The sequence below is a fragment of the Ursus americanus genome, chromosome 30 (genome assembly GCF_024610735.1).
Source record: "Ursus americanus isolate L20-20 chromosome 30, mUrsAme1.1.p, whole genome shotgun sequence".
Taxonomy (NCBI): domain Eukaryota; kingdom Metazoa; phylum Chordata; class Mammalia; order Carnivora; family Ursidae; genus Ursus; species Ursus americanus.
Genome location: NC_142156.1, coordinates 26,807,540 through 26,829,125, shown reverse-complemented (window position 1 = coordinate 26,829,125; position 21,586 = coordinate 26,807,540). Strand labels below are relative to the sequence as shown.

General features: G+C 50.8%; 1 protein-coding gene across 1 annotated transcript; it reads right to left on the bottom strand.

The window, feature by feature from the left end:
- Window positions 1–2,223: 2,223 nt before the first annotated feature.
- TUBB6 (tubulin beta 6 class V) lies at window positions 2,224–17,151 on the bottom strand. Its single transcript, XM_045815095.2, has 4 exons — window positions 16,986–17,151; window positions 16,496–16,604; window positions 14,529–14,639; window positions 2,224–3,717 (listed from the first exon to the last, which is right to left on the bottom strand). The coding sequence occupies exons 1-4, from the start codon at window positions 17,040–17,042 to the stop codon at window positions 2,654–2,656; spliced, it is 1,341 nt and encodes a 446-aa protein (XP_045671051.1). The 5' UTR covers window positions 17,043–17,151; the 3' UTR covers window positions 2,224–2,653.
- Between the last annotated feature and the right edge of the window lie 4,435 nt (window positions 17,152–21,586).

Below are 21,586 nucleotides of genomic sequence, written 5' to 3'. Positions count from 1 at the left end.
AATTAAGTGTTCTGATGGGAGAGAGGAATCCTTCAAAACCTCAGTCCTGCTGGTTCTTACCAGCTCCCACAAGAGGCTTGGTAACTTCTAGATTCGTACATTCTGGAGTGATGAATTCTGGATATAAAGTACATTAATACAAAGTCAGTGCAAGAATCAGTGATAATGGCATCAGGTACATCTGGGCATGTAAGGCTGGTCACTAGGCTGGTCATGACCAGACGTTGGTCCTGGCAGCTGGGTCTGGCAGTCACTGATCATAGCAGGTCCGGCGGCTGTCCCAGGCCATCACGTGGCTCTGTTATTTCAGCTTGCCTTGTGTGTTCTTGATGCAGTTAAGTATGTTGTGGGAACGACGGCTTCTCAGACTTGAGGCAGATTCCGATGGCATCCTGGGAGCAGCACTGGACCGCTGGGGAAGGAGGCGGCGTGGGCAGGCTGCTCTGTCCCGGGACCACGCCTCCAGGTGGCCCAGAGATGCCGAGCTCCAGCTCACCGGACCGCAGAACCATCTGTGTGGACGCCGGAACTCAGTATTCCAGGAGCATGGGAGCCTCCCTCCGCTCATACTGCAGTCTCTCAGCTGCTCTGCCCAGTGACCTGCAGAGGTAACACACTGACTGCGTCTCTTCCTCAGAGGATGTTTGTGGGAGGTGATTCAGGGAAGAATTGTTTGAAGGCTGTATGATTCACTTGGCCGTCAGGGTGTCAGTGTGCTGTTCCCCACGCAATCCGTAGACAGTGAGGAGACTGTACTTCCTCATGCCACTGCAGGGAGAGGCGCCAGCAAGTGCAGGAGTCTGGTAGGCCTTGGCTGCGAGGCCTCCTGAGTGGAATGAAGTGGGTGGTGCCAAACATGAGTCAGGTTTGATTCAGTAAGGAAAGAGACAAAGCTGTGCATGAGGTGGTTGGTCAGATGGTAACTCAAGTCTGCATTTCTAATTCAAGCTTGTGGAGTCTTAGAAGGCAGCCAGCATGGCCTGGAATAGCTACCACAGCCGTCCTCGGGTTTCCTGCTCTGCACAAGGAGGCCCACAGCACTGCGGTGAGCAATGCTCATGTTGGCTCCCTCATGGAGCCTGACTCACACCAGCGGCTCACAGCACTCATCCTTTCTCTCTCCCAAGGTCAGCCAAACTTAGCATATTTCCAGGTTAGATGTGGATGATAAGATACTTATTTTTACTGTGGTCTCACAAAGGATAGTTCCGATTTCTGCAGAAATGGGGCCTGTTTTCACCACAGTTCAAGTCATGCTATGGTCTTTAGTGATTCCCTGTCTTCCCAAGGTTGGGGCTCAGCACAGAATAGTTATTGGGTGTAAGCCATGGCATCACAGAGCTCGGGCCTTCTGTCAGGTGGGGGAGCTAGGTTATACTGTGGGGTAACCCCAGATCCAAATAGCTCCAAATGACAGTCATTTCTTCCTCGCTCCTTCCTTGTCCAACAAAGGTCAGAGGGGGCTGTGCTCAGCAGTTACTGGAGGAATCCGTCAGAGTCAAGAGTTGAGGGTCCAGAACTAGCATTTAGACACTTCGACCTGGAAGTGACGTGCTATTCACATTCTTTTGGCCAAAGTCACGTTCACAGCTAACTTCAAAGGGGCAGAAAGAAAGAAACCAGAAACACTGGTGAACAGCAATGTCTGCTAATTACTAGTAGGACTAGCCTGGTCATGTCCTACGGAGTTTGACTTTACAAGACCTCTTAACAGAAGTTGTGTCAAGTTACAGAAACTGTAAAGTGCTGATTTGTTATATAGAAAATAGCCTTCAACCTCGGCGCTGAGCCTGAGCACTCCTGAAGGAAGCACACAGCCCTCGGAGCTGGCCCTGCCAGCTCCCCACTCACCCACCAAGAGCTTGCACGTCCCCCTGGATCTGGCTGGAAGCCTGAAGGTCATTTTCCGTAGCTCCTCCGGCAAATCTCTGCCCAGCTGTTAGGGAAGGCGGAACTAGCCCAGGACATGAAGCTGGAAGATGAAAGACTGTCCCCCCAATTGCAAAAGGGGACAACCGGCTTTTATTTACGTGTGTGCTACTCTGATGCTCAGGAGAATTCTGGCTGCCACCCTGAAGGTCTGGGTTGAAGGAAAGCCTTTCCTCTGAGTTCATTCACTGAGTGGCAGGGGCAGTTCACCCCAGAAAGAGACAAGGTACCCAAGTAACTATTATAACCACACAAACAAATCTATCAGGGAAACAGGCTGGAAGAGGCAAAGAATCGGTTTTAGTGTTTTATTATGAATAGGGTGTTTTAAAGTTCCAGATTGCATTTTCAATATAAGGCAACACTGCACAGCTTCAGGTTTCATCACAAAGGATGAAAACCCCTGTTTTCAGCATGGCTGAAATTCTTGACAGAAGGGGAGGTCAATTCTTTTAGCCCTTCGCTGATGGCCCCTTTTTTGTTTCAAGTCCTCCAGTAGAAAATCTGTGGAGGGATCTTTTGATTGGGTAGGACTGCCGATTCTCTGCTATTCCGATGTACTCTCTTCCTTCCAGATGACTGGTAGTGCGATTTTGTCGCACTGGTGAGAGGCCTAGACCCACATATTTAGAGCAGAGCACCATGTAGTGGCCATCAGGGTCACGATGCTCCAGAGTTAGAGAGCCAACATCTGATTTGTGGTGTCTGAGACTGGAATGCGCCTCTATTCATTGATCTCCTCTTCGTCGTCTTCAAAAGCTTCCTCGCCATCATTGGCGGTGGCTTCTTGATACTGCTGGTATTCTGACACCAGGTCGTTCATGTTGCTCTCTGCTTCTGTGAACTCCATCTCATCCATGCCCTCGCCCGTGAACCAGTGCAGGAAGGCCTTGCGCCGGAACATGGCGGAAAACTGCTCCGAGATGCGCTTGAACAGCTCCTGGATGGCCGTGCTGTTGCCGATGAAGGTGGACGCCATCTTGAGGCCGCGCGGCGGGATGTCGCACACGGCCACCTTGACGTTGTTGGGGATCCACTCGACGAAGTAGCTGCTGTTCTTGTTCTGGATGGCCAGCATCTGCTCGTCCACCTCCTTCATGGACATGGGGCCCCGGAAGACTGTGGCCACGGTCAGGTAGCGGCCGTGGCGCGGGTCGCAGGCGGCCATCATGTTCTTGGCGTCGAACATCTGCTGCGTCAGTTCCGGCACGGTGAGCGCGCGGTACTGCTGGCTGCCGCGGGCCGTGAGCGGCGCGAAGCCGGGCATGAAGAAGTGCAGGCGCGGGAAGGGCACCATGTTCACGGCCAGCTTGCGCAGGTCGGCGTTGAGCTGGCCCGGGAAGCGCAGCGAGGTGGTGACGCCGCTCATGGTGGCCGACACCAGGTGGTTGAGGTCGCCGTAGGTGGGCGTGGTCAGCTTGAGCGTGCGGAAGCAGATGTCGTACAGCGCCTCGTTGTCGATGCAGTACGTCTCGTCCGTGTTCTCCACCAGCTGGTGCACCGACAGGGTGGCGTTGTAGGGCTCGACCACCGTGTCGGACACCTTGGGCGAGGGCATGACGCTGAAGGTGTTCATGATCCTGTCGGGGTACTCCTCGCGGATCTTGCTGATGAGCAGCGTGCCCATGCCGGAGCCCGTGCCCCCGCCCAGCGAGTGCGTGAGCTGGAAGCCCTGCAGGCAGTCGCAGTGCTCACACTCCTTCCTCACCACGTCGAGCACCGAATCCACCAGCTCGGCCCCTTCCGTGTAGTGCCCCTTCGCCCAGTTGTTGCCTGCGCCCGTTTGTCCTGGGACAAAGCACAAGAGTGGCGTACAATTTCAGTAGGTCGGCACGGGGATGGGGGGCAGCTCACTCTTATTCATACTTTTAAGACGGTGATGAAAAAAACACATCTTTAAGCCCCAAACTCAATTCTATGGAAAGCAGCATTGGAAACAACCTGAGTTAGCTCATCCTTCTCTTCTGTTTCTGGAAGAAATCAAGAGGCTTTGCCACCAGGACTTACCCAGATGTTGCCTCTTTTACTGAGAGGCACTTGTCTTAATCTAATAGCCTTGGAAAGAGTTGGGAAAATGGAAATATTAATTCCAATACACTTTTGCCAATAGGATTTTTTAATTAAATGTTTTAAATATGTTTTTACTGGAAAGAATTTTTAGGTTGAAGCTTAGCTTATTGAGGTTATAAAAAATGTAAGCCATATACTCTTAATTGGCAAAGACAGTCCTAATTATAAGAGCAATCCTCCAAACTGGACTTGCTTTCTTTTTTAAAAAAAAGATTTCATTTATTTATTTGGCAGAGAGCAAGCACAAGTAGGGGCAGCAGCAGAGGGAGAGGGAGAAGCAGACTCTCTGCTGAGCAGGGAGCCCAACGTGGGACTGGATCCCAGGACTCTGGGATCATGACCCCAGCAGAAGGTAGACTCTTCACTGTCTGAGCCACCCAGGCGCCCCGGACTTACTTTGTCAGAAAAACATGACTTTTTCAATCCAAATCAATACGTTAATACACATTTCAAGGATTATTAGAAAAACCACTTAGAACTACACTCGAGCACACTGTAGGGTAAATTATAAAAGCAGTAAAGTCGATGTTCAATGCTGACCTCCTCGAGCTCATGATGAACATGGTCCCCTTCCCCCACCTCCGTGCCTGGCTTTGCCCCTCTGATGGTGAGACATAATATATCTATTTAGTAATAAACTATAAAAACAAGGCACTGCTGTTGCCCATTATTTTAACTGGTAACAAAGCAATGTAATTTATAGCCAAAATTATAAGTTATTTAAGAAGAAAGAAGATTATTAAAAGGCATTGTTTATTTAGTAAATGGGTGTATATCAAATCTAGTTCTAAAAAGAATGCATAAATAATTAAAAAATAAATTCATCAGCATCCCTTTCAAACGTTCCCTATGTATTGGGTGAAAAGGACCAGGATGCATTGTAGGAGCTGGCAGCCGATCTGATTGTGTCAAGTGGACATAAAAAACGAGAGGAAACAGATGCCAGGGCTGTTTGCCCTTCTGCTCAGAGCTAAGACAGGGCTGGAATCCTACTGTATGGACCTCTCTCCACTTACTCCAAAGATGTTCACTTGGTTTTTGTCTACACCCAGCTGGTGGCAACAATGCACAACCACCATCCAGCGACCAGCTTCTCTGCCCTGGGCAGGCAGGTGCATACCAGACACAGGGCACACCAGTGGGGAGCTGAGTGGGAAAGCAGTGACACCACTCCGACTGCCTCCCGAGAGTGGCCCAGTGCTAAATCAGGTGAGACAAGCAGATGGGAGGCACTCGTGCACTTCGGGCTGGGGTCTTCATACTGAGCCCTGCTGCTGGCCCCCCCTGGATTCTGCGGTGTGCTGTGGGTGTGGCCTTACACAAGGGCCTATTTTTGGAGGAATGGGTCTTATCTCAAATTTCCTTGCTTTTTCTACAGTATTTATCAGTGCTAAACACTGTGGGTGTTAGGTGGAAATCTGTAAAACAAGAAAAACAACCAAAATCCTGTGGCTCTTCAGTAAGTTTAAAATGTACTGACTACTAATGACTTGTGTCACATACAAAGGCATATCCTCCTTGAATACCTAAAGAAGTCCTACAAATGAGTAAGGAAAACAGTAACTTTTTTTTTTTTTAAGATTTATTTATTTATTTATTTTTGAGAGACAGCAAGCGTGAGCAGGGAAGACGAACAGAGGGAGAAGCAGACTCCCCACAGAGCAGGGAGCCAGACATGGGGCTCAATCCCAGGACCCTGGGATCATGAACTGAGCTGAAGGCAGACACTTAACAGACTGGGCCACCCAGGCGCCCCAGGAAAACAGTAACCTTTAGGAAAATAGGCAAAGGATATAAACGGTTCACAGGGAAGGAAATTCAAATAACAAACATTTGATGCATTCCTAAGAGAAATGTACATTAAAAGAGATTCAATTTCTCCCCTGTGAAATTGACAGAGATCGGAAAGCCGGCAAAGCCTGTTGGCCAGAGTTGGGGAAAGGCCCCTCCATATACTGGGGCTGTGGGGGAGGCACAACGAGGACTAGCCTCTGTGGAGAACTGAGCGGATCTACCAAGATTAGTCCCCTGAGGCTCAGCAGTTTTACTTCCGTAAATTTGCCTAGACGGGTATATGGCACATGTGGAAAATGACATGTAGACACATATGTGCTGAGGAGCAGTAAAGAAAAAAGGAAACCACCTAAATATCTTTTAACAGAGGCCTGGTTAAATCAACGATGGTTTCTATGCAAAGGAAGATGAGCAGCCATCAGCCCTGGCACTGAGATGGTAAGATTTTCAAAGTATATTGCTAAGGGGGGGGGAAAAACCCAAAGTACTAAATGGTGTATGCAGCTGGCTGTCATTGTATGTGTGTCCCAGAATGACCACAGGAATCCTAGAGTCCTGCCTCTGGGAAGGAGCCTAGGTGGGCACCAGCTTGGGGTTGGAATGAGACCACCTTTTCACTATACACCCTCTTGTTCCCTCTGAGTCCTGGGCCACGTAAGTGTCTTATCTAACTAGCAAACCGGACATTTTAAACTTTGTTAAAACATATAAAATGCATTTCAGAAATGAGCTAGGGGTGCCTGGGTGGCATAGGGGCGCCTGGGTGGCACAGCTGTTAGGCGTCTGCCTTCAGCTCAGGGTGTGATCCCGGCGTTCTGGGATCGAGCCCCACATCAGGCTCCTCTGCTATGAGCCTGCTTCTTCCTCTCCCACTCCCCCTGCTTGTGTTCCCTCTCTCGCTGGCTGTCTCTATCTCTGTCGAATAAATAAATAAAATCTTTAAAAAAAAAAAGAAATGAGCTGGAGAAACGCACAGTGAACTAATAATCGTGGCTGTCTCTGAAAGATGGGATAGTAGGGTAGTTAAGTTTCAACACTACATACTGCTTATAACATTCTAACTAAACAAGCATGTCTCTTATGATAAGAGAAAATTAAAATATGAAAACATGGCTTTAAGGGAAGTTTTAAAAATATCAGTAAGTGGGGGCATTTCTACACGAGGACACCCACTCAGCAGAAAGGCACTGTGACAGTCACAGGGATGTCCCAGTTATGTTGAAGAACTTGTCAGAAAGCCGCAAAATGGGATGTGTAACATGATTACATTTTCTGAAAACCAACTCAGCTGCCTGCCTGCCTTCCCGTGCGTGTGTGTGTGTGTGCGCGTGCACGCACACACACAAGTACATGTGTACATGGGAAGAGACCGGGCACCGTGTACAGCACTAGTTATCCCCAGGGAATAAAATCCCAGGGTCATCTGTACAAGGGATGAGGAGGCTGCATTTTTATACTGCATACTTGTGGGTCTGAAGAAAGCATGTGCAGTTTTAACTTCATGATGAAAACACTAAGCCCAATTAAATATTCCATAGTGACAGGTCCAGGAGTGCCGAGCTGCCCAACGGAATGAGACATAGCTGGCCCTTGCTCAGCTGTCTCAGCCCCACCTCACAAGGGAGCTCAGCCTCTCACTCCTGTTGTCTTTGTCCCATCTGCTCAAAGGCCCCAGGATGATGGGCACGGCGGCACCGTGGCTCCACCAGGGGCCCAGGCTGGGCAGCAGCAAGCCCCTCCATGCTTGCGGCTTCCCCCGAGGGCACTGGCCACGTGGCCCTCTCTGGTGGCCATCTCCTTGTCTAGGAGGTGACTGCGTTCTCTCCCACAGAGATTCTCTTTTTTCCAGCCCAGCTGACTCAGAAATAGCCATTGTCCTTCCTGTGCCCCCCACTAACTCGTGCCACCCCTCCCCACCCAACCCAGCCCGCAGTGGCCCAGCCACAGGCACCAGAGGCTCAGGGAGGAACGAGAGCAGGGCTAGCCTCGCTCACACAGCTCGGGGTAGGACTCGCACACCTTCACAAAGGGAAGAACGCGAGTGCGATTGTCAAAAAGAGGCAAGGAGAGTAGAGGGGCGCCTGGGTGGCTCAGTCGGTTAAGCGTCTGCCTTCGGCTCAGGTCATGACCCCAGCATCTAGGAGAGCCCTGCTCGGGGGGGAGCCTGCTTCTCCCTCTCCCTCTCTCCCTGCCCCTTCTCTCTCTTTCTCTCTCAAATAAATAAATAGAATCTTTTTTAAAAATGCTATAGAACAGAGTAGAACCCAGCAACGGACAACAAATAGGCAGCTTCAGGCAGACATGCAGCCACAGCAAGGCCAGCTCCCGAACTTGACTCTTCCCCCGGCTCCCACGGCTCACGCGGCTGCCTCAGTATTTACAGCGTGATTAAGCCGGGAGGTTTTCTCTGCTCTTGACAAAAGGAAGAAGCCAGTGACTTCTGAAAATATTTTGCCACCGTCTCCTAGCAACAGATGTTCCCAGTTAAATATTTGGGGGTCATGAGTTGAACATGCTCTGTAATGCGCTGTTGTGACATCGTTCAGCGGCTCAGGACCATAGAACACAAGGCTGCAATCTCCAAGCTCCCGCAGGCGGGTTGCAACAGGTCCCCAGGGGTTCTCAGCCCACCCTCTGGTTTACCTCTCGCTCCCATCCGGGGAGGGATTAAGTGCTCCCTGAGCCCCTCTAGCCCCAAGTCTGGAAGGGAAAGTTACAGGAGCAGAGAGAGGCTTTCTGGCACTCCGGTGTCTCCCGCAAAACTCTCGCCCACTGTCTCTGCGCACAACTGCTATGCAACCAGCAATTCAACCAGCAATGCGTCAAGAAAAAGGTTTAAGTATATTCATGTTCAAAACTTAAACGCAGATAACGTTCCCTTTTAAAATTATACATTACTTCAAGTCAGTGTTTTTTTAAAAGCCACTTTAAACCATACCTAGAGCTGGAACGACACTGGTTTACTGTAATTGACCAACTCGGAAACAGGGAGCTCTGAAGCCCCTGGGGGCTGACCCATCTCCTAGGCAATTCTGCCGCTTTCATTAAATAGAGAATGACTTAAAAACAACTGTGTCCTCAAACAATATACTGTGGTTATACACTCTGGACACCTCTCCATTCCCCAAAACAAGCATGCTATTTTAACAAAATAAGCATTCATTGAAACAATTCCTGGTTCTTAATTAAAAATAGTGTTGGCTTTTGGGGCGCCTGGGTGGCGCAGTCATTAAGCGTCTGCCTCCAGCTCAGGGTGTGATCCCGGCGTTCTGGGATCGAGCCCCACATCGGGCTCCTCTGCTGGGAGCCTGCTTCTTCCTCTCCCACTCCCCCTGCTGTGTTCCCTCTCTCGCTGGCTGTCTCTCTCTCTGTCAAATCAATAAAGTCTTTAAAAAAAAATAGTATTGGCTTTAGATTTAATTTTTTTTTGGTAGGTAGGCTCCACGCCCAGTGTGGGGCTGGAACTCACGACCCTGAGATCAAGAGTTGCATGCTCTACCGACTGTGCCAGCCAGGCACCTCAGTGTTGGCTTTAAAAATCACTATTAAGTATACGCAACTAATGAATCATCGAACTTTACATCGGAAACCGGGGATGTACTGTATGGTGACTAACATAATATAATAAAAAATCATTAAAAAATAAAAAAAATAAAATAAAATAAAAATCACTATTAAAGCTATTTCACATCAGCACAATCTGCTAAAATTTTAAAATATTCTGAATCAAAAATCGGGATGCATATCCTAACAAAGCAGCAGCTACAAGAAGCAATCCTAGAGGCAGCTTCAAAGCCAGATGCCGTTTCTAACATTCTTGAAGGTTTACAAGGGCAGTGGCTTAGATCATTAAATGGTCACCGTAGGTCTGTGTGCATTTGTTCTTAATCTTTTTTGTCCCACTTATTGACAGCTAGAAAGATGAGACCAGACCATTCTTGGGCCCTCTCAGTGTTCAGTTCAAGTAAATTAAACCAAAGGAAACTTCCACCATCAGTGAAGCTGCTGCCACGAGAAACCAGCTTTGCACAACTTCAATAGTTTGATCCAATCTCGTAAAGCCTTTTTCTTTTCGGGTATATTTTTTGTGTCATAAAGACTCTTTAACAAGCTCCACATGGGGCGCCTGGGTGGCTCAGTGGGTTAAGTGTCTGCCTTCAGCTCAGGTCATGATCTCAGGGTCCTGGGATCGAGCCCCACGTTGGGCTCCCTGCTCAGCGGGGAGTCTGCTTCTCTCTCTCCCTCTGCTTCTCTCTCTCCCTCTGCTCCTCTCCTCTGCTCGTTCTCTCTCTCTCTAATGGATAAATAAAAAAATCTTCCAAAAAACCAGAAAGCTCCACAGGTCCGGCTGCACAGGAGTGGTGGCTGAGGGGAGGCTGGGTGAGAGACAGGTGAGGCGAGGGAGGCGTGTGGCCTCCAGGGTCCTGTCAGAAACCTTCTCCAGCGAGCGCGTCAACAAGAGCCACCGCCTCAGCCGTGCCGACATTTGTCAGGACAGACTAACCGATGTAAAAGCTATGAAACAGACTTAATATCTACACACCTACCACCCACTGTAAGAAATCAAACATAACAGGGTTCCACGAAGCCTGTGAACATGTGTATATTATATATAATTAGTTATACATTTGGATACAATTAGATAATGTTTTTCTATTTTCTCTCAAGAAGCAATAAGGGGCACCTGTGTGTGTGTGTGTGCACGCGTGCGTGTGTGTGTCAACTAACCGCCCCTCCCCGTGGGAACGGGGTTCACTGAGTTGTATTTTAATATTGGGTCTTCAGGTTTCTCTATGTGTGAGTCCTGTTTCTGGGGGTGCAAGTTTCTCTTTTCTTAGACTGACAATTCATACAGATTTGCCAAGTTCAGAGGTTTTTTTCCATTTCCTGTATTTCTTTTTTTTTTTTTTAAGATTTTATTTTATTTATTTGACACAGAGACAGCCAGTGAGAGAGGGAACCCAAGCAGGGGGAGTGGGAGAGGAAGAAGCAGGTTCATAGCGGAGGAGCTGACGTGGGGCTCGATCCCAGAACGCTGGGATCACGCCCTGAGCCAAAGGCAGACACTTAACTGCTGCGCCACCCAGGCGCCCCTATACACAGATTTTTGATAAGTACAGAACCGTAAATGTACTTTCTCCTCCTTATGATTTTCTTAGTAACATTTTCTTTTCTCTAGCTGACTTGATTGTAAGAATACAGCATGGAATATATAGAGAACAGACAAAATAGGTGTTAATCAACTGTTGACGTTGTCGGTAAGACTTCCAATCAACAGCAGGCTATTAGCAGTTAAGTTTTCAGGGAGTCAAAAATTATAAGCAAATTTTGGACTGTGCAGGGGGTCAGCACCCCTAAACCCATGTGTTGTTCAAGGGTCAACTGTATACTTTTCTTAATGATGAAATCTGTTAATTTTGTTTGGTAACGTGTACTGAGGTAGATTCAGCCAACTGTAATTCAGGTTCAAGAAACGTCGCAGAGTCTTACCAAACATCAGTTCAACGTTCAAGGGCAGAAGCTGAGCAGCTTTCTATGTGGAGGCGTATTTCTGTGCGCGCGGGGGAGACGGGCCCTTGCTTCCCTCAGATTCTTACAGAAGCCTGCATGCTTGGGGGCCCTTCATTCCTCAGATAATGAAGCTGAAAGAGCCCCAAGAAGGGAACTGATAACAGCAGAGGTGGCAGACCTGAAATTAGCCACCAAGTCTCCCTTCTCCCCATTCAGTGCTCTCTTTTTGGTGACCTGAACTCAGTAACCCAGTGGAGTGGTGCATGCAAGGTCTACAGCTGCTAAAAATCTATGCCCACTTAGTAAGAGAAAGATGGCATTGATCTGTGTCAAGATCAGTGCCATGGGGGAGTCGTCCTTTTTTCCTTCGGGGCACATAGAATCAAGTCTCCATCACAGGTGCTGAGGGAGCAGTCCATTGAACTGACAGGGACTCACGCCAACTGGTGAGGGCAAGGGGGCAGGGGCGGGCAAAGGGGTTCAGCTCTTCTAGAAACCAATACACAATGTCCATGATGCATGTGCAACCATTTCTTTAAGACAAATTCCTTGAACTGAAGCTGTTGAATCAAAATTCCTGATTTGCTGAATCCATTAAGCTGATCTCTGACAATGTACAACTCGGTCTCCCAAACCACCTCACCCATGCTAGCTGTTGGTTTTTCAAGTACCACCCAGTCTGTCGGGAGAAAAATGTCTGTTTTAAGGACTCCTCCTCATTCCCAACTACTAGTAAATGTTGTCCCTACGTATTTATAACTTTCATTGCTACTGTGAAGAGGATATTTTCCCATTATATTTTATACTTGATTATTGCCTTTAAGAAGATCAACTTATTACCAGTTTCAGCACTGAGCAGGTAGTGTCCTGAGAAACCCCCAGTCCTAGGCAAATCAGGACAGTTGGTCACCCCATAGCAATAACGTCTGAGTCTTTATCTTGGGTCTGGCTGCCTTATTGAGGTCTTATAAGTGCCAATCACTGTTCATTGGATAGCCTATCCGGAAAATCCAAGAGAATCATTCCACCTTCGAATAACAATTCTGTCTTTTCCTTTAAATGACCTGTATCTCTTTTCTTTCTCTGGTCTTCGAGCACTGGCTAGAACCTTCAAAACATGGAACAATAGTAAAGACAATGGACATCTCTTTCTCACATGTGACTTTGCCTGGAATACTTCTAATGTTTCACCAGTGAGTGTGACGTTGCTATGGATTTGGTAGAGAATTCTTAAACAGAGGAAGTATCTTTCTACTTCCAGCTTGCACATAGGGTTTTTGTCCTCTACAAGTCAGGAATGCATACTGAATTTTATCAAGTATTTTTGGGACCTATTAAGATGTTGTCTCTCTTAATCTATTAGCTGACTTCTCAACGTTGAACCATCCTTGCATTCCTAGGATGTTGCTAATACTTATCAAGCACTAACTGTGTAGGAGATACTCCAGATACATAGGGCTTAAATAGTAGAGGATTATCTGCTACCCTCAATGAGATCGTCTCTATCTGGTGCCTTTTGAGGAAGGGGTTGGAAAGTACATCTTTGATCGATTTCATTTCTATACCACCGTAACTTTAAGCCATGGATCGGCCTTAAGAGTCTCTCATTTCCTTGTAAGACTCTTTACCTTTTACGGGCACCGAAATTGTGTTTGTTTTTGATTGAGGTACTTCTGTGTCTAAGTAGTATTTTTCTCTCTAGGCACATTTCTTACTCAATTACATTGGCAGTTTTTGAGAAAGAACACAAGTGAATGTGTGGTACCTAACAGTAAAATACGATTGTCGAACGGAACACTTTCAAATCTGCCACTTTCAAGTCCTGTAGGCTCTACCTTGGCTCCTAAGGGAGAAGTGGTTATGAATGGCCTCGTGTTCGTGTGGTGCCTTTCCATTTCCTCTCCTCATTCCCCTCATTTAGTAGAGTATCTCTATTAAGGCCTTGAGCACTGCTATCCAACAGAACGGGCTGCACTAGAACCGGCTAAAACTGTTCTGGATCTCCAATACGGTGCCACTAGCCACATCTAATTATTGAGCACCTGAAATGTAGTTAGTACAACTGAGGAAGTGAATTGATTTTAGATCATTTCTATTAACTTTAAATAGCCACATGTGGCTAGTGATTACCACATTGGGCTGCAGGGTCCAGAAGAGGTTTTGCTTGGGGCCAATCAAGGCCCAATGCTTGAACAACTTAGTATCAGAAATGTTGCCTGTCCCGTTGGTTGTGTAGGTTGTCATGGTGACGGGGAAGGGGACAAGACCCAAAGGATTCATAAACTTTATGAACATTCATCCTGCGGAGCCCCCTTTATAACAGGTCATGGCCTGGCTCTACTAGAGTCATCAGTTCGTGTACCAATAAAATCTTTCAGGATTCTGTCTCTTCTTGCATATTTTGGATATTCCTCCTTTGAGTATTTTGTCTGGTAACCTTGACTCTATAAACCATGGCTCCAGGGTGATGGAGGCTGGTACTACTAACGGTGCCACTTCATTTAATGTGACGTAGTTTTCTTCGGGAGAGTGCAGAGGGGCAGGGCCTTCACCATGTCTTAGGTGGAGGAAGGGAGGGAAGGATTTGCCCAGTTCTAACAAAACAAATTCATACGGTGCCAGCCTTTGGGAAGAAAGCAGAGTAACTGTCTATAGGCAATGAAAGAGAAATATAGGTATAAACACATTGCAATTAAAAGATGAGCAACTTAGGGGGCGCCTGGGTGGCTCAGTCATTAAACATCTGCCTTTGGCTCAGGGCGTGATCCCAGGGTCCTGGGATCGAGCCCCACATCAGGCTCCTCCGCTGGGAGCCTGCTTCTTCCTCTCCCACTCCCCCTGCCTGTGTTCCCTCTCTTGCTGGCTGTCTCTCTCTCTGTCAAATAAATAAATAAAATCTTAAAAAAAAAAAAAAAAGATGAACAACTTAGGAACCAAAACAAATGATTATCATCATATTATGATAATTTATAAGGGGAAGAAAGAAGTTAATGTCTACAAAATCTGTTAAACCGATAACTATCAATACAAACATTTCATTTAGAGATGCAGAGAAAGTAATTCCTAAAGAAAAGTCAAGAACTGAAAGGGGCAGCACCCTGTCATGACACTGGGGACTGCTGATTTCCATCCTAAGCTTTTGTCTTTTAATCTTGCACATAAATTAGTTTGATGTGTGAAAAAAACAGAAAGAGGCAGAAGGAAGCAGGAGAGATGGAACCCACCGAAGATGAAGTTGTCTGGCCGGAAGAGGTGCCCGAAAGGCCCAGACCGCACACTGTCCATGGTGCCCGGCTCCAAGTCCACCAGGGCAGCCCTGGGCACGTATTTCTGAGCTGGAAGAGAACAAAGCCCACCCCCAAGGGTCACTTTCTGGTCTCCAGAGTGATGGACTGCTCCATAGCAAATCCCCCCAGCACAGCAGCCTGGATGGTAGGAAGCAGGGTTTCTTCAGAGACAGACTTTCTTAGGTCCAGAACACGGACTTTCTTAGGATCCCAGAACATGAGCACTGGGAGGGGCCTGAGGGAACACAAGCCCAGCTGAAGCTGTTCCGGTGAGGAAACCAGCCCAAGCATGAATGGGCAGAGGAAGTGCCAGGAATAAGCAGGATGAGAAGTTAAGTCTCCTGACTTCCTGCCTTTTGTATTTTCCACTTTACCCTGATACCTCTTTCCTGTTGGGAAGTTCTACCTTTTTAGCTCCATGGAAATAAACTGTATCTGTTGCAGCAAATTACTGTGTTGCTCTGACATTCTTTCCACTTTGGGGCACCTCCCTCAGGCACGCATATACATGAATCCAAGCTGTAGTCTGAGCAGCTAGTTATGGGTACGATCCCATGGGCTGTTTCCGGGATACACTCTCATGTATGAACGAGCGTTGCTGTGTAGCCTTTTTGTTAGCAAGCACATTTTCCTGCCTATTGGACAGGAACTTGTTCTGAGGGAGGATGGGGTTAATAGGATTGCACACAGGATCTGCCCTACAACTCCTGTCCTGTGGCACACACACCCAGATTGAAGAAAGGAAGTTAATAAGCTGCACCAAAGGGTTAACAAGAGGTGCAAATGTATAACTGAAATTTTCTCCAGTGCTAGCTAGAGATTTCATATTCTATGTCCTGCTGGTCCAGACCTTTTCTTCTAGCTGCTGAATAAATAAAACCCAGTGATTGATGTAACCTGCTCTTCACAACTCTTGTGTGGACAAACAGCAAGTGACTCCAAAAACCAGCGTAATTCTTTCTTGGGACATATGTCATGCACGTGGAAGGGTAGCTGGCATTTTCTGGGTGTTCTTTCAAAGTCTTAGTTTTTTGTTTTTTTTTTGGGTTTTTTTGGTTTTTTTTTTGGGGCACGTATCACTTTTATAATAAAAACTGTAACAAATAATGTATACATGTAGCCACAATACGTATGTAGATATCCAGGGTAGAGGTGATATTATTCCCAAACTTGGATAAACCACAGCTTAGAATTTTTACTGAACTCTATCAATTATCCAAAATTGTAGTTTCAGCTTCCAGGGAGCATAAAGTGCTTTTGGAGGTTGGTACAAGGTCAGAAAAGTCATTTAACGGGGTGCCTTTCAATTTTTTAGCCAAGAATCTCCATTAAGAGATACATTTAAACTGAAAAACAAAACAAAACAAGCAGTCGGACCTGACCCAGTAAGTGATTTCACCACGCTAACGGGTTGTCTAGTTCAAGAGTTCAGACTCCGTGATAGGTCAAATTCGGTTGTTTGAAAGCAACTGACGGCGGATTTCCCGCCCCAGGGGAAGCGACGAAGGAGTCGGGCATCCTGCTATATCCCGGGAAAATTTCCGAGGGCAAACTACCCTCGCGCGAGGGCGGCATCCCTAGAGCCAACCTTGGATCGGCCGGAGAAGAGCCGGGAAGGTTGGTCCCAGAGGAGGAAGGCCGGCGTCCCAGGGAGGTAAGGCCAGGTCCGGGAGGGGGTTGGCCGAGGTCCAAGAGGGGCATGGCCGGGGTCTAGGCGGAGGTGGCCAAGGGTCCGGGACGGGATGGCTAGGGTCCCAGAGGGGGGTGGTCAGGGTGTGAGGGGGAGATGGCCGGGGTCCGGGCGGAGACGACCGGGGTCCGGGCGGGGATGGCGGAGGGTTTGGGAGGGGGACTGCGGGGTCGGACGGGGAAGGGCGGGGTCCCAGAGGCGCCGCACTACTTACAGGATGACTCATTGTAGTAGACGTTGATTCTCTCCAGTTGCAGCGCCGAGTCACCCACATAGCCTCCGGCTGGGTCGATACCGTGTTCATCGCTGATCACTTCCCAAAACTTGGGAAGGGCAAGGCGGGGGAACAGACGGTCAGAACCCGGAGCCTAGGGCGCCCTCCCCCGCGGCTCACGCCAGGGCTGGCCCGGCGGGGCGGGGTGCGCGGGGCCCGGCTGCCGAATTCCAGGCGCGCCTGAGCCGCCGGCGGCCGCTCCCAGCTGGGGTGGGGATAGGGGTGAGGGGCAGGGGGTCCCTGGCTATGACGCCCCCTCCTCGGGCGGGCCACTCCTCGAGCACTTCCCGGGTGCCGCGCGGGCCAGGACTGGGCTCCGAGGACGGAGGCGCGCAGAGGGTGCGCAGCGGGCGCCCGCACCGAGGGGTCGAGCCCCGACACCCTAGGCCTGCCAGCTGCCCACCCGCAGGGAGCCCAGTGCCCTGCCCACCTTGGTGCCGATCTGGTTCCCGCACTGGCCCGCCTGGATGTGCACGATCTCCCTCATGGCGGGCACCGGCTCTGCGCTCGGGGCACTGGCTCTTCGGACCGCGGCGGCGACTGCGGGCCCGCGGCGCGCTCCCCGGGACTCGACCCTCCGCCTGCTCTCCACCCCCCATCCGGGCTGCCCCGACCAATGGCCGCGAGCCTCGCCCTCCCCGACCGCGCCCCCTCCGCCCCCGCGGACCGCGCACCGCCCCCCGCTCTCCCCAGCGCCTCCAGAGCCCCCACCCCCCGGCCGCGCCCTCCGGGCCGCGCCTCCTCCCGTCCAGGCGGGCTTTGGGCCTACCTCCTCTCCCCCTGGCCTCTGCTCCTCGCCCCCCAGACCTCCCTCCCTGGGCACCCCGCTGCCGGCGCCTCTCCTCGGCTCGCCTCCCCCTGGGCCATCTTCCCGGGGCGCTTCCACGCGGTGCTGTCCCAGGAGGGAGAACAGAAAGGGGAACTGAGGACCCCTCGCTGGGGAAGTCAGGCCGGGAAATGAGCCTACTGAAGCCGGTTTAGGGGCGGAGATAGGGTGAGACGTTGGAAACTTTAAAAGTGGGGAGGCGGGCAGGAAGGACACGGCTCCGGCCCCTCCCCGCCCCATTTTGCTGCCCCACCCCCCTGTTGCCGACCCTGCCCAGAGGGAGACCGTTCCCGCTGAGCCGTCGTGGGCAGGAGGGGGTCCCACCCGGAGCCTCCCGGGCTGGGTTCCGGGGCCGCGCGGGGCTGGCCGGGCCGGGCGGCTCTGCAGCTGTGGGTGCGCACGGTACCCGCCTCCCGGCTCCCCGCTCCCCTCCCCCCGCGCCGGGGGTCAAACCCTGCAGAGAGACGGGCTTTGGGACACGAAAGTGCAGTGTTTCAGCGTGACTCCGACACCCGTCATGCCCCTTAACCTAGGGCATTGGTTTTAATGTCCTTGCTTTCCTGCCTGTCCGTCTCGAAATACAGGTACCATTCCATTCCGACGACTCCGAATCTTTTGTAGTGGGTTTTAAAGCGAACACCTGGTGGCATCTGACAGTGAACACACACACACACACACACACACACACACACACACACACCCCTCCACAGGTGTCTATGCAGCCTCTCCATTGGAAGTCAGCGATGAAAAAGCTCTTTGGCCCCAGGAGGGCGCAGAGGGCTGGATTCTACCTCTGTCCGTTCCCTCACCTTCCCTATTCCTGGGTGCCAGGGACTCCCTTTGCTGTTCGGAGGGGGGCGTGCCTGTGTGCCTGTTCTTTAGGTAAGCGCGGTGCTGGAGGAGTGAGGACGCTAGAGGGAAGGTCTCTCTATCCTCAAGGGACCACGGAAAGGTAGGCCGATGCCTTGCAGAATGAACTAAGCCCTCTTTGGGGACTTGGAGACAACTGTGCCTACGCGAAGCATGGCTCCATATTTCTCTTACAACATGGTGCAGCCCTGGCCTCTCTCTGAACTCCAATCCTCCCATTTCCCGGTGTTTGCCGGGCAGCCCCTCCTAGGCACCTGTTCCCTTCACACCCTCCGGCAGGTAGCACAGTCCTCACTTTAGGGGCTGGCATCCGGGCCCTCTGGGCTCTGGCCCCCTACCCCTCCCTGCTCAGTTGCCCTCATTCTCCCCCCACCCCCTCCGTGGGCCCCACCGGGCCCGAGTCCCTCTGCTGCCAGCCCTCTCCATAGGCATGCTCACCACGGACACCCGCCCACCTAGAACTCTCTCTGGTTCACTGCTGTGGACGCTTCCAGCTGGCTGGGCTCACTCTCTCATGTACGCATGCGGCAGGTACTTGATGTACGTATGCCAGGGGTAATCACGGTTACTTCAGGCATGAGTTAGGCCCTCAGGGAGCAGTAGTCCCTCTCCCAGGCGGTGTCGGGTGGTAGAAAGGAATGACCACTGCGTGGTGAGTCACGGTGACTTGGATTTCAATTCCGGTTCTGTTTCCAACTAGCTTTGTGTTCACTCCAATTCTCTGGGCTCCCGTTTATTCATGTGTAAAACAAAAGGATTATCCGAGGGCTCTGCTTCTGTGGCACCTTCGGCTGGAATGTACATCCACCAGAGACTTTTGCATGAGTTTCCCTGTGTGAGCACTTTAGGTCGGGAGACTCTGGGAAGCCCGGCCTGCACCCCCTCCCAGGCCGAATGGAAATGCCACACCAAGAGGAAGGGACAGTGCTCTGTACTCTGCCCCAGCAGTTTCTTTTTAGATATATGAAAACTTTGGGAAAGTCCTCACGGGGGTGTGGTTGGAAAGAGGTGGAGAGCTTGAGATGTTTTTTCTTTTGGACTTTCCCAAATGTTTCCAATTTTGAGGATCGATTTCCCTGGGCCTGGTCCCCTCCCGCACCCTCTCAATGCCAGGGAAGCAGGTGAGGGACCACAGCCTTGCCCATACTCCACCGTCAAACTTTCAACCTGAGGTGACCTGGCTGTCCTCTTCTGAGCAGTCAGCACCCTTATTTCGGGTGTTTGTGGCCATTGCTCCATTTAATTATTGACTCCAAGTAAACGCTCCCTTTTTCCGTCTCCCAGTACTGAGTCCAGTGTAGGGAGCTGGGGGAGTGGAGGGCCTCGGGTTCCTGGAAGAGCCTTTGCTCAGCTCTGGTCACATAGCCCCTGCGGAATCAAGCCACAGAAAGAAAGCTACTTTCATGGGGCGCCTGGGTGGCGCAGTCGTTAAGTGTCTGCCTTTGGCTCAGGGTGTGATCACAGGATCCTGGGATCGAGCCCCGCATCAGACTCCTCTGCTGGGAGCCTCCTTCTTCCTCTCCCACTCCCCCTGCTGGTGTTCCCTCTCTCGCTGGCTGTCTCTCTCTCTGTCAAATAAATAAATAAAATCTTCAAAAAAAATTTTTTAAAACAGAAAGAAAGCTACTTCAGGAACTTTGGTGGTTTGCGGAAATAACCACATTTTCAGTGCTAGTCCTTGGGTGGGAATTTGAATCCGACATATTTGATGGAACCAGAAAGCAGGTGTCGGTATGGCTTCAGGAAACTCTCTAACTGGGATTCGACGGCGGAAAATTGATTTATTGGAGTTTCTGATGGACACCCTCTGTTGACCGGCACCCCGGCCTTCCATCCACATCACGAGGGCGGGTAACTAAGGTGACTTAGGCTCATTGCTGCACGCTTTTCCACAGAACGTACAGAATCATCACAACATCCCTCCAAGGCAGGTATTACTACAGATGAGAAAACGGATGCTCAGAGCGGGCATCACCTTGCTGGTGAGTGGGTGACAGGATCCCAGCCCATGGTTAAGGCCCTCACAGTGACGGGGCTGGAGCAAGAGGACACCTGTGTCTAAGGCTGCACAAGTTACAAATCAAGCCTGCAGAAGTTTGAAAGTGTGTTTCGGTCCTCCTGCCTCTTCCTGCCTGGAAGGCCAGGTTCCAATGTAGGATTCTCAGACGCCTTGGGGATTTGCATCAGGAGTGGCAGTGGCCGGGGGGGGGGGGGGGGGGTTCCAGCCTCCAGCCCCAACTCTCAGCTTGCCCCCCTCTCTCCCCCTCCAACTCCATCCCACACTGGGAAGGGCCTCCTGTGCTCCCGTGAACACCCCAGTCCTCCCCAGCCCCCACATATCCATCCCGGGGCCACCCCTTTGTGCTCATCAGTGTCACCGTCCACCAAAGCGGGGGTAGAGTTGGAAGCAGGTTGGGACGTTTGTGGGGGACATTCTCCTGTCCTGGCTGCTGAAGCAGTGGTGTGGGCACATCCCAGCAGCCATGCGGGGAGCAGGGCAGCCCAAGGCAGGGACCGTCTTCTCTGTGGCAACATGTTAGCAATACGTACATCTAGATAGGTGTTCATCTGATTATCGTATTATAGGTTTGTAAACTTCTCAAACGAAGGGATGGTGGCAGGGCAGGGCCCGTGCATGAAGGAGCCCAGTGAACGGGGGACACAGACGGCCTGGCCACAATCTCAGTTTCTGTTGGTAAAAAGCTGGGGCCAAGAGTACGGTGCTGGCTGTTCTCCCTTCCCCGGGCACAGAGATGGGATGAATGAGCACAGAGTTCCACGTGGCTGAGAAACAGAGCCTCTAACAGAGGCAGAGGACCTCCTGGAAGGGCTTCCGAGGTCTGGAGGTCTTTGAAAACAGGGCACCGACTCTCCCATGCTTTCTGAGTCAAGTGGGAAGAGAGGGAAGAGGCGAATGCCCACTCACTCTAGAGCTCTGGGGCGCCCCTGCGATGTTGGCTGGGCAGCTGGGGCCGGGGCTCCTTTGCCTCGAACCCCGCCTCACCAGCAGGAGCTGAACAGCTATGTGTGCCAGGAGCCCTGCTGCGCTGCGAGCCCGAAAGCTGCGGACGCCGCCTCGCAAAGGTAAGCAGATGGCTCAGCGAAGCGCCGAAGAACCAAGGAGGCTGAGCCCAGCTCCCGCGCACACGCACGTACGCACGCACACGCACGACGCACACACGTCGCACGCAGCCCCCACCGCACCCCGCTGGGAGTTTCCAGGATTGGGTTCATCTGGGCGGTGGTGACGGTCGGGTGACGTGGTGGCCCGCACCCACCCGTGCTCTCCCTCCGGCCGCTTTTGTTTTAGGTTGGGAACAAAAATAAAGATCCTG

Excerpts from the sequence above, each read along its gene's own strand:
- TUBB6 (XM_045815095.2), bottom strand. The coding sequence starts at position 17,042 with ATGAGGGAGATCGTGCACATCCAGGCGGGCCAGTGCGGGAACCAGATC. Across the intron at positions 16,605-16,985 it reads GGAACCAGATCGGCACCAAG|TTTTGGGAAGTGATCAGCGA; the intron begins GTGGGCAGGGCA and ends GCCCTTCCCAAG. Across the intron at positions 3,718-14,528 it reads GCCAGACAACTTCATCTTCG|GACAAACGGGCGCAGGCAAC; the intron begins GTGGGTTCCATC and ends GCTTTGTCCCAG.